The 26,719-nt window shown below is 37.2% G+C and overlaps 3 protein-coding genes across 7 annotated transcripts in view; 2 read left to right on the top strand and 1 right to left on the bottom strand.

Annotated features, from left to right (window-relative positions):
• Positions 1 to 323: 323 nt before the first annotated feature.
• Positions 324 to 6,330, bottom strand: LOC113578076 (glycoprotein endo-alpha-1,2-mannosidase-like protein). Its single transcript, XM_027011076.2, has 4 exons — positions 5,823 to 6,330; positions 4,903 to 5,012; positions 1,302 to 1,378; positions 324 to 960 (listed from the first exon to the last, which is right to left on the bottom strand). Exons 1-4 carry the CDS (start codon positions 6,328 to 6,330, stop codon positions 324 to 326), a joined length of 1,332 nt encoding a protein of 443 aa, XP_026866877.1.
• Positions 6,331 to 14,759: 8,429 nt separating this feature from the next.
• On the top strand, positions 14,760 to 22,777 carry si:ch1073-284b18.2 (protein lin-28 homolog A). The gene is made up of 4 exons (XM_027011075.2): positions 14,760 to 14,769; positions 15,808 to 15,983; positions 20,004 to 20,188; positions 22,558 to 22,777. Exons 1-4 carry the CDS (start codon positions 14,760 to 14,762, stop codon positions 22,775 to 22,777), a joined length of 591 nt encoding a protein of 196 aa, XP_026866876.2.
• A 3,297-nt stretch (positions 22,778 to 26,074) lies between these two features.
• mecr (mitochondrial trans-2-enoyl-CoA reductase) overlaps positions 26,075 to 26,719 on the top strand; it is a 4,311-nt gene continuing 3,666 nt past the window's right edge. For 2 of the 5 annotated variants that reach the window (XM_035531139.1, XM_035531141.1), the window contains exon 1: positions 26,078 to 26,640. In XM_035531139.1, coding sequence (XP_035387032.1) covers positions 26,399 to 26,640 — 242 coding nt within the window. In that variant the 5' untranslated portion in view covers positions 26,078 to 26,398. Of the gene's footprint in view, positions 26,641 to 26,719 lie in introns of all 5 variants that reach the window. The other 3 variants (XM_035531142.1, XM_035531140.1, XM_035531138.1) reach the window with 3 other exon arrangements.

The raw sequence follows: 26,719 nt of genomic DNA, 5'->3' as shown, positions 1-26,719 counted from the left end.
TAGCCATATTATTTGTGTTTGTAATATTGTAAAATGGTTTTTAATAAATGACCCAAATTACAGGAGGACACAGTTCTTCAGCAGGAGGGGAGTGAGTGTGTCCATGCATGTTATCTTCTCTCTAAAGAGTTGGTCACCACAGAAATCCTTAGTGATTAGATGAATCCTTCATCTGTTATGGCACATATCCCATTTACAATAACCTTATCTTTGGAGTGTTTTTGTACCCTAAACACTCACAAATTACCTTAAAATACATCAGAGTGCACACCCCATGGTTCTGCATTATTTCTAAACTGGGCTGCCTCAAGCAATTGCTCCCTTCACATGAGCCATTCCTCTTTCTCCTTACTGAACTTCTCTGCCCATTTCCTGGTCAGCTCCAGGTACATATTGGGCTTGTAGGGCTGATAGTCCAGATACAAGCGTGTGACAGTCTTCTTAGGCACTGCTCTTTCAATCTGTGTACCCTCATGCCATTCATTGAAGGAGGTAACCGTTACGATCTCGGGCCGCACATTCAGCACAGCCTGCAGGGCAGTCTCATAATACCGACCATTCACCCTGTTGCGAGTGTTGTGGTTGTTCCAGGGCCGTATGCTGGTGTCAACATAGCCGGGCCCCACACTTGGCACGAACAGCAGGTTGCTGCTGTCACAAAAGGCCTTGAGGCCCTTCCAGTTTTGATGCAAGGAGCCATAAGAGAAGCCATTGGAAGCAAAGTAAGTATACATCCCATCAAATCCCCCAGCGAGAATGTCATGCTTGTGCCGCTCCTCCACAATCAGTGCGATGAAGACACTGTCATACAGCGTGCCTCGCAGACTGTGGGAGCCAGTGGGGCTCAGCATTTCTGCCCAGGCCTCAGGAGGAGTCAGGTATGAGTCGTAGATGTAGAAAAGAGGCAGGGCTTTCCCATTGCTGGTAGTGAAGCGATAAAAAGCACTGTGATCTCCATACCTGAACAAATGAAAACATAGCTTTAATTTTGTACCCTGTTATCTTCCACAAAACACACAGAAGCAGAAGGCTATTATTTTGCGGTTCTGTATTTATGGGAGCTGCTGTTATGTTATGGCTTGAAGTATTAATAGAGGATCCTGATGTCAGAGTATGTCCCATGTCCAATCTGACACAGGCTGCACTTACCACATTAGCATAAACAAGTGCAAATGCATAAAGGTATTTCTTGGACTACATTTTCAGCAAGCACTGAAAAAAACACACTGTATTAATATACAGTATATGTTAGATGTAGTGAGGGGAACAAGGGAAATGGTTTGGTGGAGTTTCATACCAACCTGTCAATGATGTATTTGATGCTGTTATATACACTATGATCAGTCCTTCCTTTGTAGTGCTGGATATGAAATGCCACCTAGAAAGAAACCATGAAAAACACAGAAAACAAGATCTTTTAGATATGAAAATATTTTCTTAATCTTGATATAGACTGTAATATTAAACAACATCATTATATCCTTTTGCTATTAGTTCTCACTTCCATGTTGTTAAGGCCATAACTGACATTAATCTCTTTCAAACCTGAATTGCAACTGAAGCCTTTCTTTGCTTCTGGCAGGAATATGCTCATACATCCAAAACCAGAACAAGCTAAATTCAGACGTGTCCTAGTTGTCACATTTTGCCTTGAGTGCTTTGTGTGTACTATAGACTGGGTGGAAAATTGCTTTATCCTAGGGTATGAATGGTATGAATTGAGGAATGTCCCAGAATTGTATTTGAACTATTTTATACATTATGTATACTTTTTTTTTTTTTTTTTTTTTGGAGGGGGGGGGGGGGGGGGGGGGGGGGGGTCTGTATAGGATTACCTATAAACACTGAGCTTCCTAAGGGCCTTTGGACTAATCAGTAATGTTGTACATATCATCAGCATAAAAGACCTTGCAGTGGACACTAGGGAACAGTATGGCTAATGCTCTGTGAAATGCTGAATGTACCCATTAGCAGGATAGACTTCAACACCTCACACACTGACATAACAATCTGCATATTGTCAGTGCAGTCAACACATATGCCCTCTGACCACGTCCTAAATGAATTATTCTTAGAACCACCCTGGACATTCTCAGAAATGCATCCTGGCTGTTCTTTTTTCCACTGGATGCAAAAAAGAGTGTTGTTTCTTAAGCATCACTGATGAGTTAAGTTCTATTGCATTTAAGGATGATGCCAAAGTAGATGTAATGGGGCAATACTGAAGTGTTTTCAGCCCTCATTTACAGTTACTACAGCAGACACAGGTCTCCTCATCAGACCCACACCTGATGTCATGGTGACACCAAGTGAGTATGAGGCTTGTAGGGTTTTGGGTCACTCATGTAGATAATGGCAAATAAATGCACAGTAATGGATTATAATGTAAAACCTATCATTTTCAAATCAATATTTTTTTTTTCTCTCATTAGTTTTTAATATTTAAAACCTAATTGTAGTTAGTACATCCTCCTTTTTAGTTTAATGACTGAGTACTGTTGAAGGATATACTTCAACAGGCAGAAGAAAAACATTTTAAATTAAATATATGCCATCTATATATATATATATATATATATATATATATATATATATATATATATATTTTTTTTTTTTTTTTTTTTTTTTTTTTTTTTTTTTTTAACTTTCCTTTAGGTGTACATTTATACTTTTTAATAAGTGCAGCATTTGATGAGGTCAGTACTGTAAATACCTTTGTACAAAGTGTGTGACAAAGAGTGGGCATCATATCTAATCAAATGGGTGAAGCCAGTGACCGAGAACAACTCATTTTCCAGAAGAACACCTAATAGTGAATGTAAGACAGACCATGACAATATCTGATATCCTGCTGCCATACAAAAGCAGTAAGGCACAAGACCACTTATCACTGTGCGCAAAATGGCAGTAGAAAGCTTATAGAAGAACTTTCCTGACAGAACACATGAAAAACTAAATTTGAGTAATGTGAATTTCTGCCTCAAATTTACTGAAGCATGGTGAAGAATGATATGACTCACATAAATATGGCATTGTTCCTTGAAATATTGCACAGCAGGGAATATCACTATGCCTCCCCCGTGACATGCTCTATTTATTGTCTGGAATTATTCAAACCCTTCTGGATCTGAAATGTTCAGGCGCAGTCAACCATTGACCTGTGAACCTTGTCACTGGCTTCTGTTCCATAGAACTTTCACAAATCAAACCTCATTCTGGAGGATTGTGGCTGCTCTGCCCCATTTTCAGATATGCCTGATATGCCTAATGCCACTCATCGGCCGTTCTATTATTTTGCTGCATACAGACCACCTTCCAGTGGACTAAATTCACCTCTAAATACTTAATGTGCTATCTTTCTAAAATATGCAAAGCATATTTAGTACCCCTGATATTCTTTTAGCCTGTGAACTTCTCCTCAGCAGAGCTGAAGTATGTAGATCTGGACATACTGGAGGGAGTGGATTTAATATTTGTAGATGAGACAATTGAAGCCTATCCATTTTTCTGAATAAAAAAAAAAATCTGCCAACAGTACGGTAATACGTACGTCATTGGTCAGAGTTTGACGCTGAGCTCTGATTACCATCTGTGTAAAATGACTCAGGTTCTACCAGTGTCTGTGTGGGTTTCCATCGGTTGCTCTGGTTTCCTTTCACCACCCACAAGCATTCTAATAGGTGGATTAGCTATTGTAAGTTGTCCATAGGTATGAGTGAATAAGGGTGTGTGATGTGTCCTGTCTTTGCACCCTGCAGTTCCAGAAGAGATTTCAGATTCACTGGCCAAGGTAAATGTGTTTTGTTGTATAGCAAAAGCATTTATATTTAGTGTATCCTGTGTTACTTTGGTATGTTTATGGATGTTTACTTTATATACCTGCAAAGTATGACTGCAAACATGCATGAATTTATTAGATCCTGATAATGATAATATGGATTCATGCCAGTTTTCTCACTTTTCGTGATGTACATGACAACCACCTGACAGTAGGTCCCCATTCTAGAAAATCTTCAGTCATCTAAAAGTGACTGAGTTGGTGGTGTAACTCATTAGAAAGGTCGGCTTTGCAATGAAAGAGTTTTGCAGTGGTTGCTCACAGGTATTGTACTGCACACAATATGACTGGGCATGCTGAGAAAAAGTGCATATTATTAATGGGACTCAACAGCACTTATATGCCTCTCTCTCATCGCTCAGCACTTCACTCTCATTCACACAAGCACAAGCCTCACATCAACCAATCACTCTTCAGCAGAGTGCATAGTACTACCATTAGTGGACAGCTGTTTAAAACCACTAACAACAACCCAGAGGTGTTGTTATGTGACAGGCTCATACACTGAACCTCAGCACAAAGTATTGCTATCTTAAACACATAGAAAGAGAGCTGCCAACATCAGTTTGGAAGTCACAAAGGCTCAAATAATGATTTCAGATGTGAAAATATTAGTTTACACCTAATTGTGGGTGAACATTTGAATGTACAAGGGGTCATATAACATACAAGGTCCTCTCAGTCATTCGTTCTGCATCTTAATGAGGAGTGCTGATGTTACATGGATTAGATTACAAAGAAGTGTAATATGGATTACAGAGGATAAAAGTTTGATGAGGGCTTTTGTACAGTAGAAGAAGGTATAGGAGAACATGAGGTCACTTGGTTACTCTCAGATGGCATGTTCATCCTAATTAGATTTTAGAAAAGTGGTTCTTACTAAGTTCCCCCCCCCCCCCCAAGTTTCACTGAAGTTGTAACCCAGCATCTCACCTCCCTTCTTGTATACCCCATGGTAATGTGGCACTAATGGCAATGTACAAACTTGTAGTTGAAAGAAAGTTCAGAGAAAACACAGACTTGAATTTTAAACATCTTGCTGATTGAAGATGACCCATGTTTACCTTTAAACTGTGCCTGAGGGCTGCATCGAGGATCAAGGGTACCAGGTCTTCAGTGGGTTCCCCACTGCCATCAGCAAAACCCGGAGGATACCACGAGAGCACCAAAACACCTGAATTCAAATAGAAGAGTACACTTGCAGGCCTAGACACGACAGATTAATACATGCTGAATTTGTTTACCAAAAAGTCTTTTGTTTTAACCCATGCTTAGTTTTGGGGAATTCAGATGCAGTCGATATCTATTTGAAACTGTTAGCAAGGGCAGGAAATTGCCAATTGTTGACAAGATACTGTTTTAATGGCTCACACTCAAATAAATCATTTAAACAACAAATATATTTTTCAGAAAATGGCTTAAAGACTAATAAGGTGCTTATATAATAGCTTGCCACAGCAGTTTACTGGGATGTTGTCCAACATACCCTGATATTTCTGGTTTTGGCATACTCTGTCAAAAGCTTTGTAATGCCACAGACTTTTCGCAGGTACAGACACAGTAGCTGTGCACTCCAACAGACCTAACCACACTGCTGTCTAGGCAGACTGATCTCACCAAGTGTTCTCACTGAGAAACTAGACTTCACTGGTGTCAGTGTAGTTGACTGGTATTGTTTAGAAGGGACAAATTTTTGATTAAGCACCCTTATTTGTATAAATAGAATGATTTATGTTTAATAATTAACATAGGTAAAGATATAATGTTTCTTCATGCTTACAATTCTTTAGACTAGTTGTGCTCAGGTTCCACTGGTATTTTGTTCACTGTAATATAAAGTGTGGAACTGTCTATCTTCTCAGTGCTGAATGTTTAGATACTTGCCCTATTAACTGCACTAACTTAGCGCTAATGCTCTACCGCTCCTGCTAACACAAACATTTATTTGAACATGGACTGGTAATGACCACACTTTACACTGTACCTGCTGCTGCCTCTCCAATTTGCTCCATGTGTGACTCCAATACCTCTGGGTCCCTCGAGCTGTATGGCCCCAGTTCAGGGTAGAAACTAGAGCCAATGTCCTCTGGTGGTGCATGCTTTCCTTTTGGATAGCTGGCAGCAATTTTGGGGTCCCAGTGAGGTACCAATATGTGGTCCCAATGCAGGTATCTCTTATCCATCTCTGGGTTCCCATACCACATGTAGTAAAAGATATGAACATCATAGAATATACCCTTCTCCGGACTAGAGTTTGACCCCGCTAGTTTTGTGTTGCTTGATTCTATGTGTGCTTGACCGAACGAGGGCAGGACATTTGTGACGGAGCGCCTATTAACTTTATCGGCTATTACCGGCAACACGTCAACCCCGGCGGACAAATTCGAGAATCCATCACTTGGTTTGAGAGTTCTTAATCCCATCATAGTTCCAAGCACAAAAAGAGTGATTAGAAACAGAGCCACACAAGTCCTTCTTCGCAGACGAGCCATTGTTAAAGTCGTATGTCTTTTGTGTAGTTGTAAGGAAAATTAAGAAAATTACATGAGAGCCTAAAATGTAACTGTAAAGAGTACATGCACGTATGAATTAATACCCCACCACTGAAAACGTTTTCAAACTAGTTTTCACAGACTATACACTTAGTTTAACAGAAGACATTCTGTACCGAACACTGTAGGCTAACAGACTGCTGCAAATTATAGTCTGATTGCGTTATTGTGCTGATCCATACTGCAGAAAGTCAAAAAAGTGTACATTCAAGTGCAAAGTTGATTTACATTTAGACGAGCATAGGGAGGCATCGACTCTATCCTTTTAGGCTAATAAACTCTAAATGTATTGCTACCCTTGAATTTAGCAGACTAATCCTCTAGAATGAAATAAAAACACGAGAAGGGTAAAATTACATTTACATGGAGTGTTTGAGCATGATACCCAAGGTTGTTATCCCGCTATATTTCGCCTCTAAATCCGTTGAATATAACAATCCAAGGTTTGTTTTTTCCAGTAACAGAAAGAATCACCTTTTTTAATTTAACCATTTGCCTAGCAGGTGGAAGCAGCGCTTTCTAAAGAACATGCCACGGTTGCACTAAACTGCAGCACTGTGGATAGCATTTGCGAATCTAGAATTTCACAGTCGCAACATAGCACGTCCACACTATCCGTTTGGTGTTCGCCGCTGTGTACGCGCTTGTCCTCTCCCACCACATTGGGGCGGAGTCTTCTCTGATGTGTCAAATAATCTGATGTGTCATATGAGAATCGGACGCAGTTACGTGACTTCCTTGACAAGTATAGAAGGGTTTCCCCATCCCTGTTTTTCGACTACCCCTGCAATGCTCCCACGTGTTCCCAGTTGTAGTGTTCGCTCTTCTCGGGTTCAACATGTGTGCAGTTTAAGCACTAATGGGCTCTCCACGTGGGGGAAATAACTAACATTTGCAGTGCAGAGGTATTCCAAGATTGAGAAAGACTATTAGTCTAAACAAAAGGCTAATGATTCAGCATCACAGAGTCCGCTTTTACTCTTGTTACTCTCCTGGAGTGGTCAAAGTTCGATCGTAGCTCAGAAGCTCTCGTATGTAGCCCATTTGACGTATGAAGAAGCATCCTGGGTCTGTCATTTCAGTTCAACATCACCGTCAGTAGGCGAGCTTGATCCACTGCGATCGTCCTCGTGTTAGGTGTACACAAGGGCGGGCGGTGATGATTGGGCACTTGGGGACTGTGAAGCATGACCTTTTAACCCTACAGGGCTTAAAAACACACAATGAGAACTACGACTACAAATGATAGTTACAACGCCACATAACTATATTTGGCCTAAATGTCATTCATCGAAGACAAAGTCTACGACGCACTGGCTGACGGAAGCATTATCTTATCTTTGCAAAATAATTCATATTCACACAACTTCTGTAAGCCCTAAATAATTTAACCAGAGACCCAGTGGTCTTGCTCTGTGTTTGATAGCAGGTATGATGTGTTTTTCCTTGTTTGAAATCAGACATGCCACTGGCACCAGTCCTTGATTGTACTGCTTTTCTGTAGGAGTGATCATTGTACAATCCTTTAAAGGATGCGATCTTAATGATCTGTAACGTTTTGTACCCAGTAGAATCCCTGTATAGGTCAACATTCATCTATTTCTTCTTTTGTTGATATGGCACAAAGACTTTCCCACGATTATGGATAATAAAAGGAAAGTAACCGATAAACAAGTAAATTAAATGAAATTAAAATAGGTAAATTTTAAAAAGCAGAGATAGTGGTAGACTCGAGGAAGATATTAACTATAAATCTTTTAATAAAAGGGTGTAATTTTTGTAAGAAATTACACCATAAACAGAGATTATCAAAAAATATATACACCATAAACATAGATTATCAAAATATATATATATCTTTATACCGGAAAATAGACCTACAGAGAAGTCTCGAAGCTTGTCTTCCGTTAGACTTGAAGCATGGCGTCAAGCCGAGTCATACTTGAGGTTCAAAGTACTCGAGGTACGGATCGGTTTTTGACCACTGTCAACAAGTATGAAGGGGCTGACCATCCTTGGTTTTGTAAGCAAGAATCAGGGTTTTAAATCTGACGCAAGCAGATACTGGAAGCCATTGAAGGGAACGCAGCAGTGGAGTGGCACTTCTGAAGACTGAAGATTAGTCAAGCTGCTGTATTCTCGATCAGTTGTAGAGGTTTGATGGCCTGTAGAGAAAGACCAGCAAGCAGCTGGCAAGTAGAAGTGCCTGGACAAAACAGTGCTTCAAACAATATGGCCACTAGAGGGCAGTGCAGGGTGACAAAAATTGTACACTGACACTCTTTTCTCCCTACTGATTGTAAGTCCATATTTTTTCAACTGAAATATTTTTATTCACGTTGTTCTAAATTGTTCTAAGTTTTGAATAAACTATATACATTGGAAGATCCCTTTGGATGCTCTGTTCCATAATCATAAAAAGTGCCTCTGAATATGATATAGGACTGTTAAATTAAAATTTTCATCTAAATATATATTCTCTCTCTCACTCTGTGTGTGTGTGTGTGTGTGTGTGTGTGTGTGTGTGTGTGTGCGGGCGGGCGTGCGCATGTGCACTAAAAGCTTTTTGATTGGTTGTTGCCTTATTGTATCACCTTGGAAACAATGGCTTGATCAATGAAGATTTAGTATTGATTGTTTGGGCAAGTTTGGAAGAGGGAAGAGTAGGGGTTGCTTTTCTGTTTTATCTTTAGTGCCTGTTCTCTATTCAACTGGGAATAAAACAAATATCATTTTGTCCAAAGGCATTCCTCTCTTTTAATCTCACCTGTCCTTCAAATGGATATGTAGCTTTGAAAGTGCAAAATGTAGCAATTTGCTCTGTCAAGTCTACGCCAAACTTTCATTCATCAAAAGCAAGAAAACAAATAACAAAACAAACAAAAAAACATGTTATTTTTGTGAAACTTATATGGTGCTTTTTGTGTCTGTCCCCATTAAAAGAAATCTTAATCTTGTCCCCTAAGTATAATTACTCAGAACAATAACAATTCAGATTTTGCAAGGTTTACTGGAGACATGATTACACTTATGCACTAACCATTATATAAGTTAAATCATAATAGTATAATCATCATACCATGCAGATTAGTATGCAACTTTAAAATGTATAAACTGTTCCAAAATAAACCAGTTTTGTATATGTACACCTTCTTGGATGGATCAAACTAACTTTATTATTTACCAAAATTGATCCATGACCAGCACAGTGTGATAAATTGTTCCTGTAGTTCACCTGGTTGAGTAGACAACCAGCATGGTTTTAGTAACACCAAGGCCATGGATTCAATGCACAGGTACAGTCATACAGGTAAAAATGTAAGCTGCTTGGGATACAACTATCTGCCAAAAGGTCTAGGTAATTACAGAATCTTAGAATTATCATTGCATAAAGAAAAAAAATTATAGAAAACCTTTTTTCTGGAAATGCTGTGTGAATTATTATGATACTTTAAAGCATTGAGACTTCCCATATAATATATGAAGACTATGGAGAACTGAAAGAAAACTACAAGTTCTGAATAGAATATTTCCAGGTTCCTCAATTCTTCTTTTCTGCAGAGGCAGACAAAATATGCTATAACATTCCCTAGAACTTGGAATATCGTCCTGGAATATCGACAACCATATCTAAAAAAAGTTTTCTTTTGAATGGCTATCCTTCTTTTTATCTTATCAATCCCACCTGTAATGTTTATCACCAAAAGGGTTATATCTCCAGGTTCACCTGGTCATAGAATCCATGTCAAATCATAGCTTGAATGATGTTTTGTAAGTTTTCACATTTGTGGTTTGATGAGAGGGAAAACCTTTATAACCCTTCGAAATAATGTGCTAGTATTAGGGATTCAATGGCTAGATGACATAAACAGCATGTGCACATCTCCAACTGTTATCTATGGAGAATATGAACCAAACTCTTCGTTGCCATGGGGGAAAAAAATACATCTGCCATTGTCTTAATCTCCATAAATATTGCTACAGAGTAGAGATAGTTTAGGAACGACTTTGGTTTTATTTCATTTGTGCTTGACCTTCCATATACTGGTAAATAGAAATTGAAAACCATGGAAGACCTCTGAAGTTCATACAAAATCAAATGAATGAAATGTGAAATACATAGGAAGATATGGGTTTTACATTATTAGATGTTATATATTTTTGAGCAATATCCAATAAGCCATCCAATACAAAATATATAATGATCAAAATAATTGTTTGCTAAGGCTACACATTACCAACAGTGCCAAAAAAACATTTCTGGAGGAGTTTGTATTAAGGTTTTGGGCGCTGAAGCACTTGTGTAAACCTTGGCATAGCTACTATACTATACAGTACTATAAAGTGTTGATTAATCTTCTGTAACCCTGTTCTGCAATACGTAATTGTTTTAATTTTTCTTCTTAGATTAACATTAATATAGAATATCTTAATATACGATTTCTTAAGTTAATATATGATCTTAATATTATTTTCATTTCATTTCATTTCGAATTAATACGTAATTTATATGTGTAGAAAATATTGCATATTGATTTTAAGATATTATTAGTTATGGTATTTCTAATATCTCTGTAATTACTTTTAATAACGTAATATTTACTCAAGATAACTGATTTGCTCGTTAAGAGTTTTCATTTTAAGGAATAAAGAATAAATTTTAACATTTTAATAATAATATTTACTAATATGCATTTAAGTCAATTTGTATTGAAGAGAGTAGGTGAATATCGTCCAGTTTACTTGGACAAACTTTAAATTAACAATCCGAGGCCATATACTTGGGGTCTTAAAATGGTCTTAAATATAGTGATATTAAATGTAAACCCCCTCACATCAACAAGAGCCAGTGCTTTTGGGTGACTGTAAATTGTTAAGCCAATGTGTAAGAATACTAATAACTAAGAGGTACGCCGTTCTATTCATGCACAAACTTGCACGGACACTGCAACATTCGGCCATCCATTACCAAATAAGTAGCCTTCACACCACAGTCTGCATATAAAAAAATAAATGTTCTTTCCGCGCGGAATTCCGTCTTACCGGTCTTAGCCAAGATAGGAAGGGACCCCGTGTTAACGATCCGGATACGTCTATCTGCACGTTCTCTAAACGCTAACGTTTATATTAATTTATACTAGCCTCAAAAGGGCATTTACGCCGTGCTAACGTTTCACGCCTCTGAATTAAGAAATATAGCGATATCCCTACCTGGTAATCTATATTTAAGCAAATCAGATTTGCTATTATAGTCTCATTTGGGCTAATTGTGTGTCTTATACGTAGTCTGCACTATTTAGCCTAATGTTATCTAATGTTGGAATTATTGTCGGACCTCCAAAGGTGCATTATTTGAATGGTCTGTGGGACAAAAATCTGATGTGTAATGCTCGTCAGCCAAATCTCCTTCTGCAGTAATAACCAACATAATTTTCGAAGAAACATAGTTCCAGGGAAGGATGAAGAATTCGTCTTGAATGAAAAAAACTTTGTTGAACCTTAATTAAACTGTATTGCTTGAACTACAACTCAATTTTTTAAGTTCAGTTATGTTCTAGAAATAAGCCTACTGAACGCCATACCGGCAGGAACATAGCCATTATTTCTGTTCATGTGTTCCTTTTGTTTCCTATTTATAATAAGCAAAATCTTGACAAATGACGCGTTAGTCACGAATAAGATATGTGATGGTATAAGGAATCTACCTTAGTGAGTTTTATTTTACTCCGCAGTACGGGAGCTGACAAGCATTATCTCACAAACATACAGAGAAACGGCCATAACGATGTCATTGGAATAGAATGCTGAAATATACTAAATGTATTTTTGGGGGAAAGTGTATTATGTACAAATAAAGGTTGTTTTGGGATAACTCGGCAGTTGTTCTATGGAGTTGGCTTGTAAAACGTTTCAGTGTATATATCTTCTAACGAAATTGACAATAAATCGATCTGCTGAGCAAATAAAAGTTTACTGTGTGCGTGTGTGATAGTGTGTGCGTGTGTGTTTGCGTGCATACGTGTAGCATTTACAAGTAAGGATATAACCATGGTTGTTACCAAGCAACATAAAACTACCTTTCTCTAATTCCATTTAATTAAGCTATTGCAATATTTATATATTTGACCTTTACAGTAAATCCATCCAGTTGATATAGCTCATGCGCATGTGGATAATTTCGATCTTCTGGGAGTTAATAGGAGTGATTAGCAATTCTGTACACATTTTACTAGGATCTTTGACTATGGCTATTTTAGGCCGACTTTAGTTTTTTTTTCGATTTTTTATTAAGTTCGTGTAGAAACAGATCGTTCGTTGGATTGGATACGTGTAACGCACTAACAATTATAAATAAGGTTTTTATTCTCTAATTTGGATGAAGCTATCTCTTAATTTTTGGTGTGTGTGTGTGTGTGTGTGTGTATATATGTATGTATATATAAATTTAGATAGATAGATAGATAGATAGATAGATAGATAGATAGATAGATAGATAGATAGATAGATAGATAGATAGATAGATAGACTATATATATATATATATATATATATATATATATATATATATATATATATATATATATATATATAGAGAGAGAGAGAGAGAGAGAGAGAGAGAGAGAGAGAGAGAGAGAGAGAGAGAGAGAGAGAGAGAAGTTTTAAATACCTTCGTCGTAGTTTGGCAACTGTATCCGTAGTGGTAACTGTAACAAGTGGTGTAAAAAAAAATATGTATCAAACCTGAGTAATGCGTTGCTTATGTAATTGCAGTCTTTTGTGCAGCTGACCAGAACGTCCACTTAGGCAGCTGCAATGTAGCAACACGGTGACGCCTATACTTCATGGCTCAGGAGCTAGTCGATCTGTGATAAATATTCATATAACTTAAAAGAGGCATGTTTAAACGATGCCGAGAAGTTATGCAATTAAAAAAATAAACTAACACAGAAACCTGTTCCCATTATACCCGGTGTGTTAATAGAATTTAAAATTAACAATTAACAAAGTTAAAAATATTTAAAACTTTCAGCTCTACAATCATGTTCCAAATTTGCGAATTTGACTTTGAACTAGGTTCTATTTTATTATGTAAAAGGCTACCGAACACTCCCACAAGAGGGCGGGATCATATTCCTTTGACAGCAGTTAGTAGATTGCAATTTGGGCCCACGGTCTCCATGAAAATATTTCAGACACGCACAAGGGGGAAGTTTAACTTTGCGAATTCACACATTACATTTTGTCATCTTAATGTTATATTTATCTAGTTAGAGCAGTACTGGGGAGTGTTACATTGAGACAACTTTAGCATCTTATAGTTCGTTCAGCTTCTGCTGATCAGTGAGTGGGTCTACTGTCCCTAATTCCATGATTCCAGAGAAATTCAATTATTAGTCATGCCTTTTGTCAGTCATAACCTGAAATAGTAACGAGGATTTTGGTCTCTCCTGGGAGACTGCAACGAAATCAATAAGCCATATCTAAGCAAATTAGGACAATTTCAGCCCTGTTCCTTGTATCAGTCAGAAACACAGCGCATCACTACACAAGCAAAATTGCCTGACTGCCTTAAACGACTGATTGTGTCATTGAATAGTTTCTGTTACATTCAATAATCTGCTCAAACTTATTTCCAAATATAACCAAAGACTGTGTTCATAATTAAGTTTAAATGGTGGATTAAAAGTGTGTGCGTGTGTGTGTGTGTGTGTGTGTGTGTGTGTGTGTGCGTGTGTGTGTGTGAAGAGAACATTTAATTATTTTTGTTCTGTTTATGAATATTGAATGCATACAATTTCATTTTCGAATTTCATTCAAATGCATTTTGGATTTAGAGTGACTAGACATCTTTTGCAATATGTTACACAACAAAATAGTATAAAATAACTTTAATAACGTGAAGTAATTGAACACAGAAAATGGCATAAGTCAATTTCACATGATTTTTAAACTTCACACCTAATGATTAAAAGTAAAAGGAACTGAAACCTGATAGGTCTGTGTAATACATTAAGGTAAGAAAATGTGAGAAGAGAATGCACAGCAGCTAACGGAAGCACTTTGGGGGCTGGTCATTTTTCACGGGCTTGCCCTATTGCGCAGTGGTCTCCGCATGTGATTGGTCCCTCCCTAAGTGAGGGGCCACTCACTGTGGAATGTGTTGTTTACCAGGGAGCAGAGAGTAATTGGGAATCACGTGGACTTGACCGAAACAGAGATGTGGGTTCATAGATGTGAAGGAGCTGTTTAGTGTGACAACGGTGGAATCACCTGGAGAGGATACCAGAACAAGGTTTACGAAGCAACCCCACATCTGGTATTCTGAGACTGATAGAAAAAGGAGCTACCTCTAGATCCCAAAAAAAGCCATGGCAGAAGGTATGTGCGACGGTTAAGCATAATTTGAAATAGGTAGATCAAGGTGTTCGTTCACAGAGTTGGATGGGTGGGGGTTGGGTTTTCTTGTACCGTGTCAGGTTTTAGGGTTTCTTCTTCAAATCTTTGGATCTGACCCACCTCTTTTTACTATTGGGGGCGAATAGATCGTCAAGCCTCCTTTTGTTTTCCTTACCCTTTTGCTCAAGATCAGGGGTTGCGTGACTGTGTTAAAGGGTCAAGACAGAAATAGACAGAAGCAACGCAGGGTTTTATACCACTGAAGAAGGGTTCGATTTCCCACCAGGACTTTCAAGGTGAAGTAGTGGGGAAAAAACATAAACGTCATACGCCAAACTATAATTAATTGTATCGATTGCTTTAGGAAGAAAACATATCAGTATGAATAAGCTATAGGGGGCCCAACACTTACACTTATGGTTATGAGAGTGTTTGCTCATGAATGCGATGTGCGAAGTGTAAAATTTGTGATATCGAAATTCTTTGTGAAACGGCTGAATTCAACACACATTATTGTGCACATTGAGCACAAATAAGCTACCATGTTTAGTTTGTAGGCCACAGACGTCTGAATCGTGATCACTTGAGCTCGCAACTTGATTTCGCCTTATAAACCATGCTTACCGATTTTCTCAATCTTTAGTCTGTCATTTGCATTTAAATATGTCAGATTACAATGTAAAAAGATTGTAGGCATTATCAAACTTGTACTAAGCTTGAAATTAGTATACATAGAAATTTAAACATTGGGCTATTAATCTTCATTTAGCTGACTTGTTTTAAACTTCATAGATTTTGTTCTGGGTATCTACCGATTTAGGCCTTTTTACATTTTCAGGGAGAAGTGTAGGCATGAGTGCAGTATGCTAAGCAATAATATACTGGCATAATGTACAGGCTACTTCATTTAACCAGTTCCTATCTTACTAGGTCCTTAGTATGCCCCTAATGAGCTTGAAATGGATCTGTACCTTATGTTGCAATCTCCAGTCTTCTTACTGGCTACTGCCTGTATTGCAGGAGGCTGTGCAAAAACTGAAGAGGAGGAGGGACAAAGTACCGAGGAGGATACACAGTTGTACCATGGGCTTGGTGTATGCAAGTGGTTTAATGTACGAATGGGATTCGGCTTCTTATCCATGAGCACACAGGAGAGCAAGCCTCTAGAAGCTCCCATTGATGTGTTTGTCCATCAGGTATGTTCCACTCCAAAACAGCACTCAGCCCCATTTTCAGCCCCATTCCTCAAGTCCATACTATAGATTTTCAAATCATGGTACATTCCTTTTGTAAGACTAAGTATGGTTTTTTTTTTCTGATGCATTTTTATTTATGTATGTATTTATTTATTTTTACTTACTGTTTAGTTACCTTTTCTATTCAAGAACCCACCTTAAACATAAAACTTAAAATTACAGGAAAAACTGCACAAATCTTTGGCAGTACATAAACTGGCAAAGCTTGAGGGAGAGCTCTGTGGTTGAAAAATATCAGGAAACAGCATAATTTACAAGACAAGGTGAAGCTGTGCACCCAGGTTGGCCTGGGATGGTGCAAGAATGTTAATGTAGAGGGATATCTACCTGTTCTTTTCCATTTGCCATGTGAGGGTTCAATTACACTGTCTTCAACACTGAGAAAATGTATTCTGTCTTTTCATCCTGTTCTCTTTGGTCCAGTTTCCCCCTATAAAGTCATTGAGGACTATCTATGGTCTTTTCAAAGCCCATCCCCCTGCTCTTGAAACCATATTATGCTAATAGCTAATAAACACACTAGGAGATTGTTGTTTGGTTTCTCCCAAACCTTATAAGACCCCCTCTTTGGAACCATTTTCTTTGGGGAGCCCAAATGCTAATGCTATTGATTACACCAATCATTCAGGAATATTTATTTTTCTCCAAAATATTTTGAACCATTTTCTATAGTGTATATGCTCTGGAAATGTCAAAATGAGAAACAGTATTTTGAAACTAAATCTTTAAACTTTCTTAGACATTTTCCAAACATTAGGATCTGTACAAATAGGCTAATATTTGATTATTATTATTTGTCATTTAACGTGTTGTTTTATTTTTTTTTCTGTTTATTTTCATTGTAAGGAGGATTGCATTGAAAACCTAAACCTGAGTAAAGGTAAATTATTAATAATGAATAATTATTGTTATATTAACAGTATTACTATTTAAATATTGATATACATTATTGTATACAATATTGATATGCTGAACATTTTCACTTGAAAAGTTTGAAGTTGTTGTCCTTAAGAATTATTTTGAAATTATATATTAATTAAGTGAATATTGCACATGAAGCAATGCAAAGGTATATGCATTTTTGTTGGTCTAATCAACAGATTTGACCACCAGAGGTGTAGTAGAAAACCTTTCATTTAAGTGCTGCATAACAAAACTGGCAAAATACCATACTGTGCAATTCATTACTTTTTACAGTTCAAGCTGTGTTTGGTCATTGCAGCAGAAGGATGGTACACATGCTGGAGCCACAGGACTTGGAGTAGTGGGCCTCAGCTCTAAATTAGAAGGCACAGTGAACATTAACTGTTGGGTTCCACTGGCCTTTATTCAGGCAGACAAAGGAAGCCGCATCCCAGTAAAGTGCTCCTGTCGGCCATGACTGACCCCCACTTAATCAGAGGAACCATACCATCCATTGTCCTCTAAGCCTCTCATCTTCTGATGTCTTCCTCTACTTCACCCTCCTGCTTCTCAAAGTGTCTTGGCACACAAGCTACACAGTGCATGTAGACTCTATAAGATAAGAACATCTTATACTCTTAAAAAATCTTGAAACATTGGTTAGGACAGCCAAGCATTCTTTGTGTTCTCCATTTTCTCAGAACCTTTCACAAGTCAAAACATATTTTCTTATTCTTAAAGTTGTTTACGGATTTTATCTTACAATTTACCAACTTACAGACATTCCAGTTACTACAGAGTGGAAAAAAGAAGAACAATTCAGTGAGATTTACACATTCAGTATATGGTATGGTATAGTCTGTGTGGTTGGTCAAGATGGTTATCCAAGAACTGTAAAAAGAAGGCAAAATGCAATAGATCTGAAATTTGAAGTTTGTGAGAATTGCAGACCTATTTAGAAGGATGACAATGTTTCCCTGGAGGTGTAGAGTAGATGCCATTGTGTTATCCAGGCTGATTGCTGACATTATTATTGTTTATAAATATGCCTAAAGCTCGCAAAGTCATCCTGTGGTGGTATATTTTTCTGCCTGTATGGTGTTTTGAGACCGTTTTCATGAACAAGGCTTTTAGACTTTGCCCCAGGGAATTTCAAACTTTTATGTGAAAAGGGGAAAGAAATGGGAATATTTCTGGATTAACTTTAAGCCCCTTTGGGGTTAGATAACCATTCTTTGATGGTTTCATACAGATGTTTTATGAAACTCAACTGTAGATTGCTGATGTTTTGTCTATGGCTTCTTCTTCGTCTTCTTCTTCTTGAACTACTACTACTGCTGCTACTACTTATTTTGATCATAGGAAAGTGCTGTTACTCATGGGGTGAGTCACAGCAAGAGGGGGAAGTAGATTTTAGGGTTGGGGGTTGGGGTCACATATGTTGGGCAAATGGGTTAACGGTCACTGTGACTGACACACAATAGATACACTTGAAAAAGGGACACTGCATCTGCCCAAATACCGTTGGAAAAATATAGTTTGAGTCTGTCTTTACTTGGAACTGGATTATGTTCTCTTAATCCCAGTCATCAGTAAAACTCTTTAATTTAGAATATACAACCTATAAATGCATATGACATGTTTTCACACAAATAACCACTCTGACATCAATATAAATAATTGCCTGTTCTGATAGACATATTTCATCAAAAATATTTTCAGTCTGGGAAACACTTAATCAGTGTATTAACAGGCTATTAATATGGTGACCTGCTGAGAACAATGAATAAATGAATAAATACTTAGAAAATGAGATTTAGGCTTTCCTTGGTTAGAGAAGGTGTTGTGTATACCCACGGAGGGAGTTCTTTCTTTAGCCAAAGTATTGACCTGAAGCATGGCACATGGAAGCTATAAAACATTTCATTGTCCCCAGCTCCTATTGAGTTAACATTGCTGTTGACACTGATCTGAGACCTCATGAATTTATCTTATGAGTGTCCAAAAAAGTGCCTAAACTGCATGTGTACTGATTTTCTCCAAGAATATTGTATTTATCAAAGAGTATTATATTTATAATTATATTTATCATCTTAGACAAAAAGATCTATTTACACATCAGAGCAAGTACTCAACCTTCTCCTTTTTATACCATGCATTTACATATCATCATTATTGTTTTTCATTTGCATCAGAATTTTAAAATTTTTGTTACATTGTTATATGTAGCCCACGATCACACTTACTAGGAAGTGTTACCATGGTCTCAGTGGCATGTTATTCATGTAATATGCCAGAGAGGTAAATATTTAATTTCTCACTGAACCTATATGCAAAGTAAAAAAAAAAAACCTGTAAAGATAGAGTGTACTTAAAACCCTATTAAAGGTTATGAGGAATGCCTTCTAGTCTATCTCAGCATCCCAGCATGCTTTCATATTAAACAACCATTTAAGGAATGTTTCTGGACACCCTAGTCTTGATGTCCAACCTAGTGGTCAGTATTTCTGTGAGACAGGAATTAAGAGATCGGTGTGTGGTTTGGGGGGAGGGTATGAGAGAGACAGACAGACTGACACACAGAATTAGACTTAAAGATTGACTGTGTGCTCTGTGGAATGCTATACCTGTGGCTGCGAGAGAGGAGGAACTTGGATTTAAGCATACTCTACCCATCTTCTTTGTTCCTAAGCATTCTCTCTCTCATATATATATATATATATATATATATATATATATATATATATATATATATATATATATATATATATATATATATTTCATTAATGTAATTCAATACACATTACAGGGTTAATCTGAGGTAATTGGAGATGAGTTCAAATCTTTGGTTTTCACAGTTTACTTTATAGTTGTCATCAGCTATCATGAACATCTGCTGTAAATGTGATTTACAAATCTCTTAAGCCTTTTAATGATCTGAATATTATTACTAAAAAAGACTTTACATTGTATGTTCTGCAAGTAGATTAACCCAAATCTTACACTAAAATATACAAACTGTGAAAGAATGCTGATGAATATTGTTTCTTTCCTCAGAGTAAGCTGCACATGGAAGGCTTTCGGAGTCTGAAAGAGGGCGAGGCTGTGGAGTTCGCCTTCAAGAAGTCCTCCAAGGGTCTGGAGTGTGTGTGGGTGACGGGGCCCGGGGGAGCCCACTGTGTGGGCAGCGAGAGGAGACCCAAAGGCAAGAGTACTCAGAAACGTCGCTCCAAAGGGGATAGGTGAGCAAGTTTAATATGATGCTTGAACTATGCTCTTGATGCTGCTTCTTTGTGACCAGAGGATTTTGTCATAGCAACAGAGGACTTTGTCTTAGCAACAGAGCTCTGCAGCTGAGTTGAGCAAATGTTTTCCTTATTAGTTTTCCTTATTACTTAATCTCTCTTCTTATCCAGAAGAATTATTTCTTCAATCCCACAATGTACATGTGTGGAGGTTTACAAAATTGACTACACTATAAGTGAGATTGGAGATTACATGCTCTCTCACACTATAATTTCATGAGCAATGTGTTTTGTTCACCTTCCCCATATACTCTGTGTTTTTACCTACCCCATCCCCACCTATGCTCATAGTTAGGGTCACACAGACTGGCTTGACATGTGACCTTGATCAATAACTGTTTAAAATTGCTGTCCACTAGTGCATTTATACTCATTAGATATGCCCAATGTCCATCCCCCATCTTTGTGTCTGTGCGTTAGAGATTAGGTCAGAGGAACTGCTTTGTATCTGAGAACAGCTCATTATAATATGCTAACAGTTAAGACTTCTCATAGGGTTTGGAGTACATTACAACAACTGGTGTGGGTATCTTTTGGTTATCAGTACTGTTAGATTTTAGAGAGATATCAGGTGCAGGCTTTGAAGTTTGCAACTTATTATCAAGTTTGAATGGTAACAGTGTCTCAGTCATCCATGGTGAGGGCTCCAGGAGAGCACCACTGGCTGTTCTTTTATTGGGGTTGGATGGCTTATTCCCTGTCTCCCTGTATAAAAGATGCATTTAACTGCCTACATGTGTCACACAGGCAGCATGCGCTTACCCTCATCCTCCCAGGATGGTTGCTTAGATGGCAAGTAGGAAAATGACTAGCACTGGGCAGGAAATTGAGTAAAAAAAAAAACAAAAAAAGAGGTTTATCATGTTGCTTCCTGGTTAGTCAGTTCTGGTTAGGGTGAAGGACAAAGTGCTGACAGAGCTTGAATAGGGATCGTTACAACCTCAAAGAGTCCCAAGAGTCCTGTGTTCAATATAACTGCCCTGACCGGACTGGCCCTTTAAGAGGTGCCGCAGCTGTCTAACATGATTAATCATCCTCTACAATAGGAAATGCTCTGTTTTACCTAGCTGTTTTTGTAGGGTAGAACTCTCAACATAGGTAGGGCAGAACTCTCTGACAATTTAGAAGTTGGCTAACAATTAAAAAATTTAGAAGTTAGCTACATAGAGAGACCTACAAAAAGATCATGTACAATGAGGACTCGAGCAGTGAGCTTACAAGGTGAGAAACAAATGCTTGGCAAGAAAACAAATATAGTGAATATAGGAAATGAAAGCTTTTGCAAATATTAGCACAATACAGAGTTCCCTTAACCTACCTTCTCCCCCACATATTTTGCCTCTCTTCACCTTGTTCTCTGGGCCAAGGGCTACTGTTCAGGTTTTAGGCTGTAGAAAGGAAAAATAAAGCGGCCCATGTAATTGATAACAGATGTAGGTGCCTGAGAGGGGTCAGGGGTCAGTGTTGCCATGGAAACTGCATACGTTTAGGGTTTAGGGCCTCAGAGTTGAAGGAGCAAAAGGTTATAGTTCATAGGTCAGCACTACAGCTTTTCCTGACAAAGGGCTGCCTAACCTTTCTGCAGACACTCTCTGTGATCGATCCACATCCCAAGCTGCCGCGATGGTGAATGCATGTGGACACCGCCCCAATTCAGCATCTATAAACCACCAGCAAAATGATCAGACTTTCTCAGTGTCCCTACACAACTTAATTTGCATACACATCAATACAGCAATGACAGGCTCTGCCCACCACCCATCTGTCATTCAGAGTGCCACACGTGGCTATGATTGAAAACACTTTTCAAAGGCATCTCCTTGTGATACTTATGGCATGGCTACACACCACTAAAATTCATTAAGAAGAATAATGATGTCATTAGATTTGGGTCGAAGTAACTTTCTAGGAATTATCTGAATAGTAGAGACAAGGAGAGGGGAAAAAATCATTCAAGTTGTCAAATGCAAGGTCCAGTCTTTTAATCTTGAACAGTTATGTCAATCTTGCCAAGGACAAATTTTCATGTGGAATTCCAATGCCCTTAAACAGTTTATTGCTCTTGGCAGTTGCAATTTTGATCACTTATCTTAAATTAAGTTGATAATCATGATAATCAGCAATGATGATTAGGCTTCATTGCTCTGTTTCTATTATTCTGTAATGTGGTGCAGCTATAGACTAGGTTTATAGGTTACATATTGCCCTCTTGTGGATGTAAGTTGAAAATGTAACATACTGGCATTCCTTTACTTACATGGTCTTTATCTCACTTTCCAGTATGCATTGTAATCTCTGTTTCTCAGGTGCTATAATTGTGGAGGTTTGGACCACCACGCAAAGGAGTGCAAGTTGCCTCCTCAGCCAAAGAAGTGCCATTTTTGCCAGAGTGTCATGCACATGGTTGCCAGCTGCCCAATCAAAGCACAGCAGTCATCATCAGGCTCTCAGGTAAAGACTTCCTCTCTGAAGGGGCAGGAAGAGCAGCAGAGCCATCCCCCTGCACATACTGAGACTACCGACTGAAACAGCAGTGCACACAGTGGAGGGTGGGATATACCACACAAGCCAATCATACCATTATACTGGGAAGATGAACACATTTTCTTACCAATGCTGCTCTTGGAATTTCCTCAGGTATAACAGAAAATGAATGTAAATGAATTTCTTTGGTGTAATACCCACAAATAAAATTGCATTGTACTCAGGAATTTTCAGAATGCAATGATTGTAGGCCATTTCCCAAGCAGAAATGTCTGATTGTAGACTGCCCAATTTCATTTACTGACTTGACCTCATGACATTCATAATGTCAAGGGAATTCCTGTTTATGTCTAATTGTCCGACAAGAGCAGAGGCTCTCCTCTGTGAAGAATGTGTTTTTCAACGAGTTTTAAGGAGAGGGGCTTTAGAACAAAGTTAGCATGGGGTTTGGCAACTGCCAGTTTTGCAATCGATAAACCTCATCTCCTGGGGCCAAATGAATGTTGAGCCATTGCTCTGGCTCTGTCAGCCAGTGTTTCTTATGTCAGTTATCCCAGTTAGCCTATAAATCATGTTCCTCCATTTAGTGGACAATAGTTATCTAATTGTTTTGAAAAAAGATCCAACCTCAAACTGTTTTCTTTTTAATACAGTTTCACTTCACAATATTTGATTTTAACTACTACTAAACAGCAACTGTGTTCATTTGTGCTACATTTGCCTTTTGGTAGTTGATTTGTTTCTCACAGTTAGGGATTTTTGGAGAGATGTGGCTTTTATTTATGATGACATCATCTCTGGTGAAGTCATTGAATAAGACAGTGCCTCTCTTCCCCAGCTGCCAGGATTCTTTAAGAAGATGAGGTGCAGCAAACTTAGTGAACTTGACAGCGTTTTACTCCTGTTTTACAGGAGAAGCTGGTAGACGCTCTTACATGTTTAGTGTATGCTGTATATATAGAGCAATTAGCCTTTTAAAAAATTACTAGTATTTATTTGTAGCCATTACTGCAGCATCTCTATGGACATCTTTGTGTTCTCTTAATTAATTAAACACATTATTTATGATTTGATAATCAATTACTATTTGATTCATGATTTGTTTTCCATGATGTAATCAATTACCAGGCTATAATATATTTCTGCTATGCACACTTTTATTTCCCTGGTTAGATTATCATTGCTTATCATTATACCACTGTCAATGCAATGTGAAGTCAGCACTAATCACGTTGAAGACACATTTTGCTTTGTTATGGTCTTTTTACAACAAATATTTTACCGTTTTTGAGCAGTTTGTAAAGCCTGTATAGTAATAACTTACATTTAAGTTTATTATCAATAAACCATGATTCTGAAAATCTCAGGGAACATTTCAGTTAAACACATTTATTGTTATACTTATGCTTAGAAGCTTTCAAGGAGTAATATATTTACATACTATACATATAATATATATTATAAATTGCAGTACCACAATAATATTACTAATTTGTATTTTTAACAAGTATAATCAATTTCTACAGTGATTTTTTTTTATTTTGTAAACTTTGTTTTCCCCTTGTTTCTGCAAATAATAGTTATATTTGAGATTATGATATAGAAAATGAACAATTAGACTATTAAACTATGATGTAAATAATCAAGTAATATTTAAATACAATTTATAGGACAAATTTTATTTTACAAGCATGTTTTTTTATTTTTTATTTTAGGTTTTGTTTATGTAACTGTCATTTGATATAATATACAAATTCCCAGGCATGTAACTGCATGAGGAATATGTGAAATATATTTGCACATAGGTCTGACCATAATTTTGAACATATTGTTTAAACAGATCTTTTTTTCATTTACATTAAAATGTGTCATATCTGTATATCTATTTATCATCCACTTTTAATGGGCTGTCATCTATAACTTTCTGTTTTACATACCTTATTGGTAATTATTAAATTCTGTTCAAGTATGCCTAATCTTCAGACTCACTGGCCAGTTAAACAGACATGTTTTGTTTACCTTTTTCCTCACACAACGTCTTTAATTTATAATATTTCAAGTATTTTCTTGTTATTTAAATATTTTCCCATATAAAATAAAACCAATGGAATTCAGCAAGTAGCTTTAACTAATAGTCTAGCACACAAAATGTCTGGAAGGAATAACGCAGTCACTTAGCCCAAACATATCTGATACCTGCTTTATGTATTTTACTTGATTTGGCACAAAACATTTTGTATAAACTTTAAAATAATTGTATTTATAAGCATTTTATTTCTGTTAATCAAAATGTTTGCTGCCTTATTCATGCTGAAATGTGGTTTGTAGTTCTTGGCTATTGATTGACTATTGATTTTTTTTACCATTGACCATTACTTTTTTCTTTTTTTTATATCAAATAATTTTATATTCTTCTGACATATTTCTATTTTCAACTTTTTGTCTTAAAATTCTCAGGAAAAATACACAAACATACAGATTGGCATTGGTGTAGATCATCTTTGTCACTATGAAAGCTGATAGTGTATGAAGTAAACCATTGACTTATAAGAGGCTAAAACAACAATGTCATACCCCAATGTGTTTGTGTTTTTAGTTTATTATGCTTGAAATGATGAGGCTTAATGTGGCCTTATGAGAATCCATCTTCTCTGCTGTCAAAAACTAGCCTGTAATTTAAGTGTAATTAAAGATATAAAAACCTTTCATGTGTTTTCAACTATTTTGATGTAGTGATATAAGGTATGCATTCCAGGAAAGCTGCATCTAGAGTTCTTGGGAAAACTAGCTATGTCTCAACTTGCTTAATAAATTCTACTCCCATCAAAACCTTGAATAAGGGTGTCCCAGCTTGTAAAGGTAGAATGAATATAAGCCCCACTTACAGTATACATGCTCGGTCTGCTGGATAACCACACACACATATATATATATATATATATATATATATATATATATATATATATATATATATATATATATATATATATATATATATAAAGTAAAGGAGCATATTAAAATGTACTAATTCCAAAATAAACTCAAATCGTCTTATCACCCACATTTCAGCAATTGTAGCTATTTTAGTAAGGTTTAGGAAATTATTTTTGATGTTCCTAAAATATAGACAATAGAACGTGCTTTTATTATTATAATAAATTCTTTATCGTTGAAACCATAAAGTAAAAATAATAAAAATGAATGTAAATTCCTTTTTGGCATTGAAATTTTACTTAGGCCTACTAGTGTTACGCATCAGTATTACGTAGGCTAGTATAGGCTATTGTACAGCCTACACTTCCGAGCAAAGATATAACCCCTTTCTAAAATGGGACATTCCATGCACATTGTTATGGGCCAGTTATCAGTCCCGGCTAGCATAAAATTCAAAATATAACAGAAGAATATACTCATACTAGAGCTTCTGGACAATTGTAGACCTTAATTTGTTGTTACTGGCTAGACGATGGCTGATGTGTGAGTGTCTGTACATCTCTTATTGACACAACGACCACCACTCACTGGTAGGTTGAATTTACACACGACATTACGGTAACACACAGCCAACATGGCTGCTTACTGATTGTTTTGTTATTAGTTAAGTCTGTGCTTCGAGGTTTCAGGTATTTCAGAAATTATCTAGTCAAACAACCCTGCCCAAAGATGGAAATTCTGCGTTTTGCGCACATTATATTAAGGGACTTCGTTGTTCATAAAGTAGTCGTTCGAAAAATAGCCACAGGAGCGTGGACTCTCTCTGTCAATCCAGGCAGGTCAGCGTGTCTGAACGGTTCTCTCCAGTTAGACAGGAACATTTCTCGTAGTACGTTTTCAGTGGAGCCATCAGTCAAAGAGAGTACAGCGCTGATATACAGATGTCATGGAGAGCCTTCACAAGTCGTTACGTAAGCACTGTTATAGTTCTAAAACGCTTAGCTACCCAACTCAAAACAGCATCTTAGACTAAATGTTTGATTCCTTTTT

The sequence above is a fragment of the Electrophorus electricus genome, chromosome 10, assembly GCF_013358815.1.
Source record: "Electrophorus electricus isolate fEleEle1 chromosome 10, fEleEle1.pri, whole genome shotgun sequence".
Taxonomy (NCBI): domain Eukaryota; kingdom Metazoa; phylum Chordata; class Actinopteri; order Gymnotiformes; family Gymnotidae; genus Electrophorus; species Electrophorus electricus.
Note: the sequence above shows the minus strand (reverse complement) of the source record. Positions and strands in the feature narration are given on the sequence as shown.